This window comes from Phoxinus phoxinus (assembly GCF_949152265.1).
Source record: "Phoxinus phoxinus genome assembly, chromosome: 13".
NCBI classification, from domain to species: Eukaryota; Metazoa; Chordata; class Actinopteri; order Cypriniformes; family Leuciscidae; genus Phoxinus; species Phoxinus phoxinus.
The window spans coordinates 4,553,855-4,574,860 of NC_136888.1; the positions used below are offsets into that span (position 1 = coordinate 4,553,855).

Sequence of the window (21,006 nt, forward strand, 5' to 3'; positions counted from 1 at the left end):
AAGCTTTTCATTTAACATTATTACAAACCGCACTTTTTAAAAGAGTTATTAAACGTACGTATGTCTCTTTGAGTTCTCTTAAGTGGCCTTTTATTTCAATAAAGAAATATTTCACCCAAAAATTTATATTATTCCCATATCGAACACAATCTGAGTTATAATAAATAATATCCTGGCTCTTCCCAGCTTAGTAATGGCATTGAATAGTGGCTGAGTTTTTGAATCTCCAAAAAGTGCATAGATCCATTATAAAAGTAATCCATATGACTCCAGTGTTCCGGCTGAAGGGAGACCTCTGACCCGGTGTATGACCTAGCTCCTCTGTCATTTTAGATGCTTTTTAGATTTGAAGTTCACTACAGGTGCACATTCAATACAATTAAGCGCTCTTCTTTTTCGCAAGGGTCTGATTATGATTGGATGAACAGCGTTCTAACGCTCAGCCTACACTGTTGCATGTGCTGTAAACATGATTTTTGTTTGTTTTCACAAACTGAGAGATGAGTCAGAATCAACAGCATGCCATAGATACTCTCAACAGAGTTTAATTTGATCGGAACGTTCCTTTAAAGGTTACAAGGACACATTTAAATATTATTGAATTGTTTGTCAGTTCATCAAATATTTACAAAGTTTGTTTTCAGCCAGGAAAAAATCACTAAAACTCTGTCGTCTTACCATAGGCAGCCCCCTGCCTAATGACAGACGACACGTTGTTCTCTCGACGGGCAGCTTGCGTATCAGCCGCGTGGCTCTTCATGACCAGGCCCAGTATGAATGTCAGGCGGTCAGCCCTGTTGGCACTGCCAGAGCAGCTGTTCATCTCAACATCCTACAAGCCGGTGAGACCCTGATCTCAGCACAAATTACATCCTGACATTGATTATTTCATCAAGTTGAACTAGAGGTCGGTAGCATGTCCAAATTATATCACGGCATGAGCAGTTCTGTTCACAATTACAGTATATATTTCAAAATAGTCTATAGTCAAATCTGCACTGTGATTATGCACAATTGAATAATCCAGTGAATTAAATACTTTCCAAATGAAGAATTTGATTTTTTTTTTTATATATATTTTTTGGAACATGAAATCAGAATATTATAATCTAATCTAAAAATAAAAGATTTGATTATTCAAAACAGCTCCGGCATCAGTGCAAAGACTTCACATTATTAAACGCATGAGTTAAAAACAAAAGACCAGTGTTATTTTAGCATCATTGATATACTAGTTTTTGTTAATATTTTGAATTAGATTTTATTTTTATATTTTGTTTAAATTTTATTTTAGTTAGTTTAGTGAGTTTGTTGTGTTTTTGTCTTTTTTGTCTATATAACATTTTTAATTTCTACTTTATTTAGTTTTAGTTGTTTTAGTACTTTAAATGAAAATGAGCAATGTTGCTTTAGTGACTACCTGAATGTTTTTTAAATATTTTATTTCAGTGACCATTTTTTTCCATTTCAAGTAATGAAAATGTTTTAGTTTTACTTTGTTCAAAATTTGTTTTAGTTAGCGATTAGTAACCCTGCAAATGAATCAAAAAAGTAAAATCAATATTATAACATATCTTCAACAGTAAACAAGTTAACTCCTTCACGTTGTGCATCATCTTGATGTTTTTGGAGCACAGCCTTCACATATATTTTTGCATTACTCCATGTTTCTTAGTGCATGGCTAAAAGTGCTGCCCACAGATTGATCTACTTTGGTACAACACAAACTAACATGGTTAATTCCTGATTCAACCATCCTTTGGAACAAGACTAGACATGGTATTAACAGGAGGGAAAGAGGGTTGGCTCCATAAACTAATTTGTCATTTACCCACATGCAAAGCCTTCAATTAGAACAACAATACTCCGTAAAGTCTCAATGACAGACGTAAGACCAGGTCCCTTCATGTAAGTGCCTTAAAACCACCTCTTAAGCTTTATTACAGACTTGTGGAATAGCCAGGAAAGCATGCAGCTTTGAAATTCCCACATGGCAAGATGTTTTCCATGTAGTAATGGTTGTTAACACACTGCATAACAACCGCCTGTATTTACTTAAAAACCAAGGCACAGGTTTGGCTCATGGGCGCTTTTATTTAGAACAGGCTTACGGGAAGTATCTGAAGAAATGGGGAGAGTTAGGAGAGAAAGAGAAGAGAGTTGTGAGAAATACTTCTAGTTAGAACAGCTGCAGAAAGAGTGAGTACAGAATAAATGAATGTTTAGAAGTTCACGAAAGGAATCGGTCACTCATGAATTATATAATTATATCATTTACATATGCCACCGCAAACCTGTATATTGGGCAGAATGTCTAAGCTGCTTTCTTCCATACAATGAAAATGGATTCTGATTCATACAAAATTGATCTGATTCATACATTTTGGATTGATCAGAATTCATACAAAATTCTGATCAATCCAAAAAACTTAAAGAAAACTTTCATAAAAGTAGAAAAACTAGTCCATTCAACTCATACGCTGTACTCCAACTCTTCTGAGACCATCCTCACTGCTTTCAAATATCATTTGAGTATCACAATTAGTCATGTGAGGAGAACCAAAGATGCCAAACTTGGTAAAGCATGTCAAAAAGTGCCATTTCTAAATGAAAACAAGTGTGAACAAGTTTTAAGAGCTTTTTTGGACGGGTATATGTTAAGTGAACAGCTTAAATTTGCATCTGTACTTCACACTAGATCACAGTTAGTGATACTCTGAAATTAACTTTATACCAAAAGACCAAAGCCGAGATGAAAGTTTTAATTTGGCAGAAAACTGAAATCAAAAATAAGGTTTATTTAATAATCAGTTAATTAATCAAGTTAACTTAATAATCAAAATTCAAATAGTTGCACATAATGACATTTTTGGTCAACTTTTTAATTATATATTTGTTGTTGAAATATAAACATAATGGTGGCTGTAAAAAAAGTTGTTGTTTTCATGACATACAGTACATACAAGTATTAAATACTGAAGACAGGTTAAGTAATATGATGTAATATGTACTGTATATGTAATATATTTAGCAAAATGCTCCTCAAGCTTTTTCGTGCAAACTATTGAGCTATTGACATTAAATGGTTTTCCTGAGGTAAATGTAAAGTTACTGTACGTAATACATTACAAGCTTCATAAAGCTCGTTGACAAGCTGTTTTATTGACGTCTTATCGTGGTTGAAATACTAATTGAGCAGTTACTTGAGACATTATACATTTCAGTAAGTTCAGGTGTACTGTTTCTTTCAACACACCTCCTGATGTCATTTCATGCTTTATATAGTAGTATCAGTTCACGTGCCACAGCGATCTGTCCCCACCACACATTAAAGATCATCGAAATGGTATTTATGGTTTGAATTTCATGATGAAATTGACCGAATTTAAAAGCTGAGACTTTGTTTCATATTAAAAGTAACAAAGCACAAAGCTTATTGAGATTACTGGATGGCAGGCGCACAACATTTATTATTGTTAGTGAAGTTTTATTCATGAAATAACTGAAAACAGCATGGACTAAAAAAAAGTGAGAAATCAATGTAGTCAACCTGGCCTAAGCATCCACACAGCTGACATGTTTACCTGTTGTAGCATATCAACATTGTGTGCATGAATAGAGACTGACTCATTCAAAACACGCAGGTGCAGAAGCGCTAATTAAACATTACCGTGTGGTCAATGATTGCCACACTTTGTCGAATTGTCGAAACTATTCCGACAATTCATTTTCGCTTGAATATTTTCGGTTTGCAGAAACTTCACCACTTATCACAAGACTTTGGAATATAGTATATCGAGCTTAGTACAGAAAGCAATCACTGACCACTTTTAGTTGTTTGGAAAAGACCAGCTCAGACATTCTGCTTTAAGTCTTATTGTGTGTGTCACGAATGAAAGAAAACAACATGAGGGTGTGTAAATGATGACAAAATGACAGTTCTTTTAAGCAGAGAGAGTCAGCACTGACTTAATAGTTCTTTGCAGTTAGTGGGAAATACTTCTAGAGTACTATAAAACAGCTGTAAAGGGGGTGATTATGCACCATTTTAGCCCAAGTCCCCTCCGAGGATCACATGACCCAACTCATAGCTTTGGGGGTTAAAACATTTAGAGAAAGCTCTTTTAACAAACCAATCCACATTGACCTTGAAGACTCACATATGCCTCTTGCCCTTTCATTGACTTTATAATTACAGAACCTTTACAATCGCCAAGAACTCAGGACCATGTATGACCTGTGCATGATCTTTTCATGTTGTACATCATGCGCATGTGTCATGATAGATGCAGCTGTGTTTCTGGCTGCACGCTGTAATCATTAACATGTGTTTTTACGTCATCAGTAACGCCTGTTTTCACAAGCGCTCCAAGGGATTTGACTGTGGAGTCTGGATCAGATGTCCAGATTCCGTGCAGCGCTCAGGGTGAGCCCACACCTATCATCACATGGAGCAAGGTTAGATCAATTGGCTGCCACATTCCCCAACAACTGGTCATCCAACCATTTCTGCCACTTTGGTCCCAATGGGACTATTCTGACTTTGTAACCAGACTCATTTAAACAATATTTGGCCCTGATCTACAGGATGGAGTCCAGATTACAGAGAGTGGGAAGTTTAATATAAATCCAGATGGCTATCTGGAAGTGCGTGACGTGGGGCTTGCCGACGGGGGCCGATACGAGTGTGTAGCCCGCAACTCAATTGGATATTCATCATCTAGCATGGTGCTAACAGTCCAAGGTAAGAACTGAAGGCCATAACCACATATTTAGGATTTGGAGGTAGTTGATCAAACGTAGTTGTTTAGTGATTTACCATTGAAGAACACATTTTTGGTCGACTGCCAGTAGGTATAATGTTTTTTGCATTCAAAAATACTTGGATGGAACATAACAAAATTAGTTCAGGGGTCTTGACTCCAGATGAAAATCTAGACTGCCGCAAGCTGACAGATCCTTGAAGGCATGTAAGGTATGTTTAACTTCGGCTCCGGCTTGTTTTAACCAATCGGTAAGATTTGCCAATTGTAGACGGGCGGAGTTCAAATAGAGTATTTTGTGTATTTTATCACAGATGAAATAGATTAGATGCAATATTTGTCAAATGTGCAGATGGTTCAGACATTTTCATGAAGCAATTAGCGGAGCTGAGGGTGTCTGAATAAGCATGAAAACGTGCTATTCTGAATCCGACCATTCGTGAAAGAGCTGTGTCTGTAGAAAGCACTGATGTCGTCATCCAGCTCAGTTCAGTTCTCATCCAATAGTGTCATTGCAGTCAAGTCAATGATATGGCAAAATATTAAATGTCCTGAACTATGCAAGCCAAAGGGCGACTGTGGCAAACTCCATCGGTGACAGAATGGAGGGAAAAAAAACCTTGGGAGAAACCAGGCTCAGTCAGGAGACCAGTTCTCCTCTGGCCAGACGAGCAAACATTGTGCGGTATAATTCCAGGCTGCATTAAAATTCAGATTGTGGATTGAAATCATTCAGATATTTCGTCCAGTTGAAGATCGGGATACATTACGCCATCATTTGGTGGAAGGGGGTGAGTTGAATCTGGCCATAGAGTCTGTAGAGGACTTTCTGGTTCTCGTGGTCTTCGCTGAGGATCTGTGCCAACGAGATCGAGTCAACGAGATCTTCATAGGGGTCTGTCTCTGAGCTCGTCTAGTTGCCATGGACTCTGCTGACACGCCTGTATTTTGCTATTGTTCAAATGGTATACTACACAGCACAAACTGATCGACCTTTGCTATATTTGCAGCCAATGAGATTACTTTCTCAACATTTCAAAAGTCTGGTTCAGTGTTCGTTGTAAGCTAGTCCTACAGCGTGCTATCAGAGTATGCCTGAAGTCTTCCACCTCCCCAGCTCCACCTGCCTAGATCTGGTATGGGGGTCTTTAAGGCCCCAGTATACTCACAGTGGCGTTATTTTATTTGAGCTAATTACCCTCCTCCCTCCCCAGCTCCACTCTCGACCAGTCAGGATTTGGCATTCTGATTCCCCTTGAAATTCTCGATTATGTTGTACTTTACAATCTTGAATTAAATATAATTTAATGCATGGATGTGCAGGGAGTTCTCGTCCAGAACGGAACCATACCGCCAATCCAAACTGTATGCTAACTGTCAATCATATTTGACGATAGTGGTCCTGGCAGAAATGTGCTGTGCACCTTCCTCTCGATAACACAGTAAACTCAAACAAAAATGACAGCAGTGAGAAAACAACAGTTCTGATCAAGCATCTGATCATAGCAATGGATATGTTTCCACGAGCTCTGCAATTCAGTCAAGTCACGACATATTTATTTATTTTGCTCTTTATGCAATAGCTTGCTTTAAAACAAGCAGCTTTATAGTATTAAACATGAATAAATAGTGTCAGCTGCTTTCAATTAGAATTACAACTTTATTTTCTAAAGTATTTTCATGTGTACAGCAGCTCTCCTGTGTGTTCATGTTTTTACTCGCGTCTGACCTTGACGGACTGAACAGAAGAAATTAATTGGAGAAGATTTCCATGTTGAAGAAGGTGGAGCCTCTAAGACACACCCAGCTAATACCTAATCACCACGGACCAGTGCTAGTTTGAAGGCGTTTAAAAGCCAGAGCAAACTTTTCGGGAAAGCTGTTTCAAACTCCAAATGAACTTCGGTTTGGTTTGATTAGGTTCAAAGTTTTGTTCAACTAGATTTTGACACATCAGTTCGTTCTTCGATTTTTGCTCAGCAGATCAATTACGCCAAGACCTCACCATACTGACAATCCTACAATTATAACTGTCATATATATTAAGATGCTAAGAGTCGTCATGACTGAACAACTTTTAACCTGACAGAATCTGCAGACACAATACAAGAACATATTCTGTGTGGATGGCTCCTAAATTTACCAGATTGACACATTTGATTGAATGAATTGCTTTGGACTGTAATATATTGACTTTTGTAATGTTTATTTACTCATCTGTCATATTATATTATATTATATGTATTAGACTTTCTTCAATTGGGGCCTTTTCTCAACAAATATTTGAAATGTGATTCATTTGAGTTGGCATATCATGCAATTAATTCAGTTACGTTTTTATTCTATTGACAGCCAATAAAGCATCTTCAGAAGCTATCCCATGTGATTATAATTTTCACTAAACTCCAAGCTTTTATTTATAGTGATGTTTGTGTGATTCTAGTCCCACAGGTGAGCAGGGAGGGTGATCCATTTGTCTCGACGTCCCTTGAAGAGGCCATTCGGAGCATAAACAGCGCAATAGACTCCACCAGGAGGCAGCTCTTTGACGGGTGAGCACTCGGTGCTGCAGGCAAAACATGCCAAGAAAACAATTCCTACTGCTGTGAGTCACAATGCCGTAACCCATCAGGAATTTTCTGGGACCATTTATGCCTTGGACAAAGGCTGGTCACTGCGGTGCGATTCCTAATTTCTCACTGGAAGGGGACCCTGCGCTTCGAGCTTGTTGGTGGGGGAAGGGGGGGCGAGGTACAGTGCTATGCATAAGTTTAGACACCCATGCTAAAGTTGACTAAAAAGAGGAATAAAAAATCATCTTTTGGAAATTGAACTTAATGCCTTAATTTAAAAAAATAGGAAAAATCCAACCTTTAAGGACACCAATTTTCTTTGTGAATGAATAATGTATCGTAAATAAATAAATGTTCTTCCTTAAAATACAGGGTGCATAAGTTTGGACACCCCTATGTTAAACTCCCATAGAGGCAGGCAGATTTTTATTTTTAAAGGCCAGTTACTATATGGATCCAGGATACTCAGCATCCTGATAAAGTTCCCTTGGCCTCTGGAATTAAAATAGCCCCACATCATCACACACTCTTCACTATACCTGGAGATTGGCATGGAGTACTTTCCATAAGATCATCTCTCAATGCAAATCAAACCAGCTGTTAGGCTAACTGAAATAAAACCATGCCAATCTCTAGGTATGGTGAAGGGTATGTGATGATGTGGGGCTATTTTAATTCCAAAGGCCAGGGGAACTTTATCAGGATGCTGAGTATCCTGGATCCATGAAGTAACTGGCCTTTAAAAATAAAAATCTGCCTGCCTCTATGGGAGTTTAACATAGGGGTGTCCAAACTTATGCACCCTGTATTTTAAGGAAGAACATTTATTTATTTACGATACATTATTCATTCACAACGAAAATTGGTGTCCTTAAAGGTTGGATTTTTCCTATTTTTTTAAATTAAGGCATTAAGTTCAATTTCCAAAAGATGATTTTTTATTCCTCTTTTTAGTCAACTTTAGCATGGGTGTCTAAACTTATGCATAGCACTGTATTTTGTCTGTCGAGAACATTGCCAGATCACGTTAGAGTTGCGGGCTGGGCTCATTGAGCTCATTGAGAGTGTTTTTGTTTCATAGCTGGAGAGGGTTGCTTTAAAGACTAATGCTTTTTGTATGAAGTCTGAGAGATATTGTTATCCTAGTAAAGAGAGAATGCCAAAGATTTTTCCTTACAAACCTTGAATGACCGTTTTAAATTTTAAAAGAGTTGTCATTTTGACACAGCTTGCCAAGACATTAAAGCATATTCAGTCCAGGACAACTGCTCATGGGTGAAAGCCTTGAAAAAATCTGCCCATGTTTTTGGCACAAATTTCCTCAGATATATTGTTGTAACCTGGCGCATTCTTAGTTCACAAGAGATAATATGTGAAGTGAAGCCAACTCTCTGAAGGATAAAAATTATATGAATGCTGCAGACTTTGATGTTCTTTGGGTCTTTTGTTTGAATCATCCCCAACAGCTTTGGAACAAATTATTACTGTTGACGTTGGCATAGCGCGTATTCTTTGTTTGATCTGGTTCTCTCAAATAACCCCAATAAACACTGAATTAGAGTTGACAGTTTATTAGTTATTCTGGCATATATAAACGAGGTTGTTAGGCTGTGTAACATTTTAAGATGCCACTTATTAGAAAATGGTTGCAGTCATATATTTTGCTCAATTAACGTTAGTTTAATGTGTTATGGAAATTTAGTGAGCATACTTTTTTCTTTTTACATTTAAGGCTGCGAAAACTACTTAAAGGTAGGCAGAACCAATGACTGCACTTTGGGGGAAATGCATTTGAAAGCTGTGTTTAGAGTGAGCTTCAGTTGAAAAAAGTGGATGATCCAAGTTGTCCAAAGTATGGAAGCACTTTGTATTACACGCTTGAAAGGAGGTCATGTGCATATGTGGCCATGTCAAGTGCTTTGGCAGATTGATGATGCTGGTCAATGGTGTTCAGATGTGCTTTTCACTAGAACATCATTTACAAATTCGTTGTAATAGTCTGTCACCATTCTAGCATAATGTGTGTTCCTGCAGAACATTCAACCTCTAACTAAATAAGTTTGTGTTTTTTATTTATAATTTTGTGAATTTAAGCAAGACACTATATGCAGAAACATTGTTTTTAAAGGCTTTCATAACGTAATTTTTCAGACTAGTGGAAATAAAACATCCCAAATACACTTAAGTGTGTATTTTATTGCACTATATATATTTACCTCTGTAGATTTCACTTAGAATAAATACATATCTTTAAAGGCCGTTTTCTCAAAATTAATATATATTCTGAAGGTTTTTATTGAGGGGTTTGTTTATATATCATTTAAATTACATTTAAATATACAACATTTTATTCCTAAAAACAGTGTTTTCTGATTCATGAAGTGGTAAAAAGAGATTTCCAAAATCCCCTCTGTAAAAACCTACTAAACTATGGCAACAAAATGGAAGAATTTTATGGAAATGTAAGCAAATTAGTACATATTTAATTAGATAATGTTAAATTTGCATATTTAAACATAACATTTCAGATTGCAATTCTTTATATAATCAATCAGCTGGGGAAGTATGATGATATCTATAAAAATGTCTTGCCTAAGGTTTGAAAACTGTTTTAAAAAAGAGAGAGAATGATTTTGAATCGATTGATTAATAAGAAATTATGAGATTGATCTATCTACTAATCTGTCCGTCAGACATAATACATGTCTATAGTTTGCGATTTTGTATTCTCTTCCAGAGTGAGTCTGAATGGCTTTTGTGAATGTGGAAGTTAATGTGTTCTCCACCATCATCAGATCTCCTCGTACCCCTGCCGAGCTCTTGGCTCTGTTTCGTTACCCTCGGGACCCCTACACAGTGGAGCAAGCCAGAGCTGGAGAGATTTTTGAGCAGACCCTGCTTCTTATCCAGAGGCATGTCAACCAGGGCCTCATGGTGGACACGAATGGAACAGGTATCTCACACCGCTCTTTAAATGTTATATATTTTTTGTTTTTTAGAATAAAATGACAGACTAATATATGGCAAAAGCAATGTCTGCTTTACTAAATGGTCAGCAGACACTGTGGCGCTTCGTGCTGCAGAAGACACGACTCACTGTTTTTTCTGGTTATGACAACAGCACAGCTTTCATTGCCACACTATGGCAAAATGGCCCCACATGTTTGGACAAGCCTTGCCCCAATCTGAGCATTTACCCTCCGGACACATTTACTGACGCAAATACCATGAAGGGGTCAACACAACTCTATCCAGGCACAATTACTTGCACCTATCACTGACTACCCTTGGGTAAAAGAAGTGCACTTTAGCATACTTTAAAAAAAAAGAGTATTTATTATGGAAGTAATGAACAGATCAAGTGTGAACTGAATATAGTGTTTTCAGACTCTTAATTACATGTTATTTACAATGAAATGAAAATGTTTTATAGTTTAAATTCACGTTAAATGCAATTAGTTCACATTAAAAAAAAGACGTGTGTTAAGAAACAGTCATGAAAGTGTACTCTCTTCACACTTGTGTCTTTAATTTCATTAATAAATTATCTGCAAGTACAGTTTTTAAAAAAAAAATACTTTAATTATTACTTTATTATATAACTAATCATTATGATTTGAAGTACACTACATGTGCACATTCAATTCAATTAGGCGCACTTCTTTTTCACAAGGGTAGTCTACCGTAGAAAAACGTTTAACTGTCATCATATCGTCTAGTCCAATTGCAGCTTATTGTTGCCAATAATCATCCACTTAGACGGCAACAGACAGTTATATTTATATGTACTGTTTAGGGGCAGGTTTATCTAAAATGGTTGTAAATACAATAATATATATATATAAATAATTATTTAATATAATTAATAGAAAACAAAACAAAAATTGCTGAAATTAGTGCAGACTTTTGTCATGTGTTAAAACTTCTTAAAAAATAAGGATTAAGATGTGGACGCTAAAATGTGATCAATATTTAAGGAAGATATGTTATCACTTAATGCTTACACCATGTGCGATTTTCATTCCTTTCATTTCATTTTCATGTGCGATTTTGCGAGTCATTAAATTTATATTAAAGAGTAGAGTTTCTAAGAACTTGGCAGATGTGTTCTAAGCCAGGGGTTTACATACTGGGGTCTGGGGACCCCCAGGGGGCAGAAAAGGAGTGACAGGGGGTCCATGGAAATGTCTAGAGAAAAACTGTGTAAAATGTAAAAAATAAATAAATAATGAATAAAAAGATTACAATAAATAAGTAAATAAATAAATTAGACTAAAATAAAATATAAATATATGAGTTAGTTATTAATATATGAAATAGATTAAATTAGATTAAAATAAATAAATAAATTTTTTGATGAATATAATTTTTTTTTTTGGTTAAAATCGAATAAAACAGATAGATTTAACAGTACATTACTATAGTGAATAGTAAAATATACTAATGTAACTTAATATAAACTAATTTTAGATTTATTATATATTGTTTTCAGTGTATAAATTGGGCCTTTAATAAATTGGGTTCCATGGTTCCCTGAGAATGGGAACAAGACACTGCTTCCTCTAGAGGACACTATGGGGAATGCTTCCGTCATGACCGGTGTCTGAAGCACGAGTATAAACACGACAATGAACTTGAATATAATGACAGAATTTTGGGTGAACTATTCTTTTTAATGCCTTTCATTACAACTGCATTTATGTCTCTTTAAAAAATTAATAGGAGCACAACACTAAATAATGATGTCTTATTTTTTTTGGTAAGATACTTTTTTAAATGTGGTCAACCTTTTACAAGATGCCCACTCTTTCCTAACTATTTTACAGCCTACCGCTACAATGACTTGGTGTCTCCTCGTTTCCTGGATATGATAGCTAACCTGTCTGGCTGCACGGCCCATCGACGCATCAACAATTGCTCGGACATCTGCTTCCACCAGAAGTATCGCACTCACGATGGCACTTGTAATAACCTGCAGCACCCCATGTGGGGCGCCTCGCTCACTGCCTTTGAGCGCCTGCTAAAGTCCGTCTATGACAATGGCTTCAATCTCCCACGTGGCACCACTGAGAGAGGGCACAACGGTTTCCCTCTGCCACTTCCACGTCTTGTCTCCACCACCATGATCGGCTCAGAGACCATCACCCCAGACGATCGCTACACACACATGCTTATGCAATGGGGCCAGTTCCTGGACCACGACCTGGACTCAACCGTCGTAGCCCTCAGCCAGTCGCGTTTCTCCGATGGACAGTTGTGTACCTCGGTGTGCACCAACGACCCACCTTGCTTTCCCATCATGTTTCCACCCAACGACCCACGGCAGCGGCGCAATGGAGCACGGTGCATGTTCTTTGTGCGCTCTAGTCCCGTTTGTGGCAGCGGAATGACCTCTCTGCTTATGAACTCTGTGTATCCCCGCGAGCAAATGAACCAGCTCACATCCTACATTGATGCTTCCAATGTTTACGGCAGCTCGCATCACGAGGCCGAAGAGATTCGTGACTTGGCCAGCCACAGGGGCATGTTGCGCCAGGGTATCGTGCAACGCACTGGCAAGCCGCTGCTCCCCTTTGCAACTGGGCCACCAACAGAGTGCATGCGGGATGAAAACGAGAGTCCCATTCCTTGCTTTCTAGCTGGTGACCATCGTGCCAATGAGCAGCTTGGGTTGACGGCTATGCACACGGTTTGGTTCCGTGAGCATAACCGAATAGCCAGTGAGTTGCTTCGTCTCAACCCCCATTGGGATGGTGACACCATTTACCATGAGGCACGGAAGATAGTCGGAGCCCAGATGCAGCATATAACCTACAGCCAGTGGCTGCCTAAAATACTGGGTGAGGCTGGGATAAGGCTAATGGGTGACTATAATGGCTATAATCCCAATATCAACGCTGGTATCCTCAACGCTTTTGCCACTGCTGCCTTTCGCTTCGGTCATACGCTAATTAACCCCATTTTATACCGGCTCGATGAAACCTTCCAGCCCATTCAGCAAGGACACATCTCACTTCATAAGGCTTTTTTCTCACCCTTCCGTATTGTGAATGAAGGAGGCATTGATCCTTTGCTCCGTGGTTTATTTGGAGTGGCAGGAAAAATGCGAGTGTCCACTCAACTGCTCAACACAGAACTCACCGAACGCCTTTTCTCAATGGCGCATGCGGTGGCACTTGACCTTGCAGCCATGAATATCCAAAGGGGGCGTGACCATGGTATACCCTCATATAATGACTACCGGGTGTACTGCAACCTCACCTCCGCACAGACTTTTGACGATCTGAGGAATGAGATTCAGAATCCCAGTGTCCGAGAGAAGCTTCAAAGGTTAGCCACATCCATTGTTCTTGAAAGCCACATTTAACATTTACTTGGTGTAACGGTCTGTTCTGCTCCCAGGCTCTATGGTACACCTCTAAATATCGACCTGTTTCCTGCACTGATGGCTGAAGAGCTGGTGCCTGGCAGCAGACTGGGACCAACCCTCATGTGTTTACTGGCAACCCAGTTTAAGCGCCTGAGAGATGGTGACCGGTAAGACTTTTTTAATTCAGTTTTAATTGAAGGTCTTCTATGTGCAATCTGGTAGCAATCACATTATTTACATTGCACAAACTGATCGGTCTCCGCTGATCCTGCAGCCAATGAGATTACTTGCTCAACATTTAAATAGTCTGATAGTGTTCGCTGCAAGCTGGTCCTACACCACGTTATCAGTTTCTTTGAAACCCTCCACCTCCCCCAGCTCCACCTGTCTAGATCTGATACAGGATTTATGTATGCATATGCACGCAGCATCAGCATATCTTACATTCTCACAGCAGTGTGTCTGTTTATCTATTGGCAGTGGCAAGTCCATACTTGCTACTGCCAACTAGTGTTGTCATGTTTGAAATTACTTTATTTCTTCGGATGAACATAAACGGAGATTTTTGGAAAATTAATCCATCTCTGTAATCCATATAATGCAAGTGGATGGGTACCTCAAAGCTGACACTTCAATAACCATGCAAAACTAATATGAGGGTAATCCACATGTCCCCAGATGATGAATCAATGTCTTGTGAAGCTAAATGATAGGATGTGTGTGAGGAAAATACTAATAGTTAAACTTTTTTAAACTATAAATCGTTTCCAGCAACCTGTGTCATTAGTTTCATTTACTCGAGAACCTGTTGCATTATATAGACTCACTTCTTAAAACCTTTATTTGTTATCTACACAAGAAAGAAAGTCACTTTCTCAAACGATTCATTTATATGATTGTAGGTTTTGGTATGAGAACCCTGGCTCCTTTAGTCCAGCGCAGTTGACCCAGTTGAAGCAGGCGTCGCTTGCCCGGGTGCTGTGTGATAATAGCGACAACATCACCCGCGTCCAGTCAGATGTCTTTAAAGTGGCTGACTTCCCTCACGGTTATGGAAGCTGTGACGATTTGCCTAAGATTGACCTACGTATGTGGCAGGACTGCTGTGAAGGTACGAGACTTGGACTGTATTTCCCCCAAAATATAAAATCAGTTTGCCATGACATGATATTTGAGATTTAGCATCAGTTCATTTATTGGCCTCGCATCAGTCTCAGGGTTATATTTAGTTCCATTGTGTTTTTGTTCATGAATCTGTTTCTTGTATGTTTTTTTCAGCTTACCGGTAGCTTTCATCGTTTCCTAGTTAGTTTCTAGTTACTGATTATTGTCAGCTGTGTCTTGTTTAGTTTCCTTGTTAACTCGTGAGTATTTACTTTTGGTTCTGTTCAGTTCTGTTCACTCCTGGTTCTGTATGTCAATGCCACCGCCAAATTTTCAGCAGCCATTGCTCCAGTCTTCAGTGTCAATATGCTGACTTGATTCTCTATTATTATCAATTATTATATGGTTCTTGTTATCAGTGTTTACATTTGTATTTACTGCTTAATATTTTGTGAAAGCAATATTGTGAAAGAAAAAACATCAGGTTTCTTTGATTGAATAGAAAGATCAATTTATTTTAAATTATTTCTGAATGATCGTGTGACTGAAGACTGGAGGAGTGATGCTGGAAATTAAATTAAATTAAATTCATTAAATAAAAAAATATATTCAAATAGAAAAAAGTTATTTTTAAATTGTAATAATATTTCACAATATAACTGCTTTAATTGTTTCTTTCATCGAGGTGAGCATAAGAGACTTCTTTCAAAAACATTCCAAAAAATCTTAATTGTTTCTAACTTTAGTGTGTATTTATTTGTTTGTTTGTTTATTTATTTATAAACTCTAAATTCTAAAATCCATGACAAGAACATTTATATTAATTTTGACTCCCAATTGCTATATATTACTAAATTGAATTCTCTTGAATAGACCATCTTGGAGATTGAGTACTGTACATTAAAGGCCAGTAATGGTGTAATGCTTTGGAATTCGGAGGGATAACTGATATTTCGCCTACTAGAAATGTTTCCCGATCAGCATCTTTTGTTTACTTTAGTATGCGTTATCAGATGGAAGAGTTCAGTTGAATTAAAGGTTTATGGAAACTTCAGAGAGGCTTTTGATTCTTATCTCACAGCCATATCCTCTGTCCTGACACGCTGCTAACTACAGGCCCATCAATGTAGCCATTTATCTTACATTGGTCCTATGGAATTGCACTACAGTGCTCTGTTCTGACAATCTCCACCGGTTATGTTTAGTTTTTTACTGTGCATGTTATTCATTTTAATGTACAGCAGTATCTGATGTGGTAAACAGTGAGTTGATTCTTATATTCAAAGAAAAGGAAAAATAAGTTCAGGGTTTTGAGGTCCAGCAAATGTTTTGCTGAAAGTCTTAGGCCTCATCCGCACTACTGCGTTTTAGTTTAGAAACGGAGAATTAAAACGAATAAGATCTCCGTCCACATCAGCGTTTTAGCTGCGTATTAGAATTGATCTCCGTCCACATTAAAACGACTGAAAACGCGGATCACGTGACCATTCACCAACACTGGGCATACGCGTGCCGGTGTAAACAGGCGCATGTAGGCAGTGATAGCGTTGTAAAATGCAGAATTTACTTGCACAACAGCTGCTAGCAAAGACATCAACGTCAGTAACGCTTGTAATTCGTTATCCATGTTGCAGTCACTAGCGTTACGTAGTCCAGGCTGTTTTTGTATGTTTTCTTCCCGGGGACGGGTCATGTGATGGGTGTCTGACGAATCAGGGAAGTATACGCCATGACTGATGACACCCAATCATAGAGCCGAGCGTGAGCCTCTGCGTCATCGTTTGTAAAGTCCTCCGTTTTGACCGTCTTCACTAAAACGCCCTCCGGAGATTCAAAACGCAAAACGGGGTCAGCAGCGTTTCTAAACTTCTCCGTTTTAGTTGAGGTCTTCGTTTTTGCCATTGTAGTCTGGACGGGAGGTGCAAACGTAGCAAAAGGTCTCCGTTTCTAAACGAAAACGCAGTAGTTAGTATAGTATCCTTAGCAAACTGTGGTAGTAACAAACTCTGTCTGCCATATTTCTAATAACTTGATTACAATTAATTATATTGTATTATAATGTAGTATATTATAAAACTCTAGTAAACACAACGTTTTAATATATTACATTAAATCATACTGTTTTGGTAATGAGTTTCAGAACCTCGAAATACCTTCATCGAGAAGGAGGATCATATCAATATTAATTTGTCCAGTTGTGTGACAATTTCTCAATATTTTCTCACAGTTTCCGTACATTCCGTACATTCACGCATGCTCAATCTCTCCAATTTATTCAAACAAATACTTTATTTTATTTGAGAATTCGATCTAATGTCCGGCATATAAAAAGTAATATTATCCATCATCAAATGATTTCTTGTTTAGCAGTGTATGCTACAATATGCAACACACTAGGATAAAGCATTCATAAAAGCAGCATGAGAAAGTAGAACTGTCTATTGGTGGCTATTATCTACAGGTCCTTTGTCAAGTGTGTAGTGTCCCATTTGGCAAAGGGTCATCTTCTGTCTTTACCCTGTGGCCTGTGTTTGCAGCACTTCATATATATATATCACTAAATGACCTCTAGTTCTTTAGGCTCGTATTGTTTGATATTTGAATCCCTGTAATGTTCGTACTGCTGTTTTTCCTGCATCAAATAAAAGGCTGAATATCTTCCACCTGCAGACTGCCGCACTAAAGGCCAGTTCAATGCCTTGTCATACCACTTCAGAAGCCGCAGGTCAGCGGAGCACAGCTATGCAGAGGAGAAGAAACCTGCCAGCAACATCACTGACAACAGCAGGTCAAACTCACATTCTCCGTTTACTGTCAGCCTGTCATTTTACATTCTAATGAAGTTATTGATAATAGTTATTGTAGCAATGGCAACACTTTACAATAAGGTTTACATTTGTTACATTGATTAACATGAACTAATAATACAAAATTCTGCTAAAGCATTTATTAATCTTAGGTAATGTTAATTTCAACAATTTCTAACACATTATAAAAATCAAAAGTTGTTGATATTATGTAATGGGCCCTAAGTTATCTAACAATGAAGAGCTGTGTTTTTATTAACTAACAAAGATGAATAAATACTGTAGCAAATGTTATTAGTTAATGCATTAACTAACATTAAGGCTGTGTGTCCACCAAAGCATTTTTTCCAGAGGCTAGCTAATTTTACTAATTGGTTTCAATGGGAGCATCTATTTCACTCTGAGCCCTGAGCAGTTATTATTATTTTTTTGTTACTTTGTTAAACACTCACTTTTTACCCAACCGTCGAATCACAGTGGAGCAGGGGTGGGACAACAGTGACGAACCGCCACATCATGCTTGTACAACGGCAACAGGGACATCAAATATCAGTAACACTTCCGCAGATATTCCGTTTCATAGCACATATAGCGTCTCAACTGGAGGAAAAAATGCTCCGCCGCCGAAGCGCTCTCACAGCAGAAAAAAGCTGGCTAAAAACTTTCAGCTGGCTAAAAACTTTGGTGGACACACGACCTAAGTAATGTAACCATAATCCATAATTGTAATTAGTCTAAGAACATGGATTACATGTTAGATTACAACATTTTGGATTATTTATTTACTTGACTTTTAATGAATTTTGTTTTTCAGCACTTTGGAAGATGCTCAAACTGCAGTAAACGTAACTGTATCACCAAAGTCAAGCACTGAACCCTCCATTAAGGATTTCCAAGACTTTGTTGCTGACATGCAGAAAACTATCACAAGTTTACGAAAACAGGTTAGGACACATGATTCACATTGCAATGCCAAGCTGCAATTCATATTTATCTATTTATTTAAACCAGGCGTCACCAAACTCAGTCCTGGAGGGCCGCTATCCTGCAGAGTTTAGCTCCAACCAGGTCCAACACACCTGCCTGAAAGTTTCTAGTATGCCTAGTGAGACCTTGATTAGCGGGTTAAGGTGTGTTTAATTGGGGTTGGAGCTAAACTCTGCAGGACAGAGTTTGGTGACCCCTGATTTAAACCTTCTGTAAACCTAGTCGAATGTATTTGTGAATGAATCATTCCTTTTGTTGTTATTCTGAATATACAAGGATGATTAAGATCTGCTCAGACACATGCGTTTGGCGGTGATGGTGAGATCCTGAAAATGTTTGTTTTACTGTCTAGTTTAACAGGCCAAAAATCAAACTTTCCAGACGCTCTGATTTGAATCAAAAACACATGGCAATCTACAGTGACATTACAAATAATATCTGCCTTGTTTCTTATGTCCACTTCACGCCGTATGTTGTCCATCAAATATAAGTAAAGCAATCCTCTGTGAACTAAGTAGAACTTAACGATGAACTAATTCACTATTCTACAGATGACTGTATTTTTGCCAAGTTCCTGGATCAACATCTTTTGTGGCTGTCAAATAAACATAGTCCAAACACAATCCTCAACGTCAACCCTGCCCTAAAATCTTAATAGGAAGGTTTTTTGAGGACCAACAATAGATGTTGATTCAGAAACACTTTTTGCTGGGCAAAATAACAGATTATACATTATATCCCCTATTTGTAAAAGGTACCTGCTCACAGTTAATAACTGATTATATGACCTTCACCTTCAATCACTGCAACCAAAGAGCTCCAGTTGATTCTTTTCTTTTTTCTTTTTTTTTCTTTTGATATACAGAATTAAGATATGTATTGGTTCAACTTTTTTAATCGCTAATCATATTACAGTGAGTTCTAATGAATTACACAGTGACAGCTACGAGTTACTTACTTTAGATACTAACACACAGTAAAACCCTACAATTCTCTCAAATATAGATTCAGCAACGATATTTAATTTTAATTTTTATAGTTCATAGTATTTAGTTTAGTGTGTCTCCACTGTCACGCTTTATAAAGCAATAGTTTGTCCCAAACGTGAAAATTCACATTATATACTCGCCTTCATGTAGTTAGGGTTAGTTGCTTTGCTTTGCTTTAGTTAGTTGTTGCTTTGGATAAAAGTGTCTGTTACCTGCATAAATGTAAATGTAAAAACTTGATAGGAAGGTTTTTGCTTTCTTCCGTGGAACACAAAGAAGACTGTAGTTTCCACACAACTACAATGAATGGAGTAGGACAGCTTTTCAAGATTACACTGAAGCTTTTAAGCTTCATTAAAAGTGTACAGTGCATACACCTCATACATAAAGTCTTCTAAAGCCATATGACGTTTGTGTGAAGAACAGTCCAAAATATTATAGTTATTTAGTATTTACTAGTGGTGCACTGTATACAATTATATAATCAATGTCATCGTAACATGCTTTTCATCAAAATATTTATCAAAATAATATAGGCTAACCAATTTTTTAAGATTCAGCTAAACAAGTTTTTTTTTTATTATTTTTTTTTTTTTTTTATTACTCATAGCCTATTTGAACTTTACATAAAAATGTAATGCAGCAATTGAGCTTTTGTTGAATTAGGAAAAGAAGGGTGTAGAGAGACTTTATCAAACCATTTCAGAAACGGTGAGAAAAGAGGTGAAGCTGCAATATATAATTTGAAAAAAGTTAGTTTTTTGAGAATTTTTCTCTCTGTTGCAACTGACAGATAAAAAGACTTGAAGGTCGTCTGAGCAGGACAGACTGTGCAGATGAGGACGGGAGAGAGCGAGTAGATGGAGAGAGTTGGAAGAAGAATCCCTGCACCATATGTCAGTGTAAAGTAAGTTCATCAGTGCACTGAAACTCTCTGTCTTGAACGTCTGGCACTCCGATACCAGTTTTCCCCAAATACTGTAAATCTTAAGGTGTGGTCACAGTTGACTGTGCTGCATACATCGGCACGTAAATGCGGTAGAGTGAAAACAAATGCACAGAAATTTAGTTTTGCACTGCATACCAATGTTCAGGTATTATGTACTATGACGTGAATCTGTATAGTAAAGTATAATAAAAAATAATTTATCTGATGTATCGCGATTCCTCTTTATCAAAAACTTCACATGATATGCGCTGTGGGAAACACCTTGGTTACTATTGTAACATTTGTTCCCTGATGGAGGGAACGAGACATTGTTTCAATTTATTGACACTAGGGGTCTTATTTGGCCCCAGATACTTTCAGAGAAGACCAATGAGAATTGGCGAGTGTCCCGGCCATTTCAGCAGTAAGTTCAGCGTTATGGCAGGATGTCCTACCTGAAAAGGAGAAGCATTATAGACACAGTG

The 21,006-nt window shown here is 37.7% G+C and overlaps 1 protein-coding gene across 1 annotated transcript in view; it reads left to right on the forward strand.

The window, feature by feature from the left end:
* Positions 1-21,006, forward strand: part of pxdn (peroxidasin) — an 81,849-nt gene that overhangs the window by 55,565 nt on the left and 5,278 nt on the right. Inside the window, exons 12-22 of the mRNA XM_079633430.1 lie at positions 684-842; positions 4,346-4,458; positions 4,588-4,744; positions 7,207-7,315; positions 10,132-10,289; positions 12,163-13,666; positions 13,739-13,873; positions 14,609-14,817; positions 17,481-17,598; positions 18,432-18,561; positions 20,387-20,500. Coding sequence (XP_079489556.1) covers positions 684-842; positions 4,346-4,458; positions 4,588-4,744; positions 7,207-7,315; positions 10,132-10,289; positions 12,163-13,666; positions 13,739-13,873; positions 14,609-14,817; positions 17,481-17,598; positions 18,432-18,561; positions 20,387-20,500 — 2,906 coding nt within the window. The remainder of the gene's footprint in view (positions 1-683; positions 843-4,345; positions 4,459-4,587; positions 4,745-7,206; positions 7,316-10,131; positions 10,290-12,162; positions 13,667-13,738; positions 13,874-14,608; positions 14,818-17,480; positions 17,599-18,431; positions 18,562-20,386; positions 20,501-21,006) is intronic.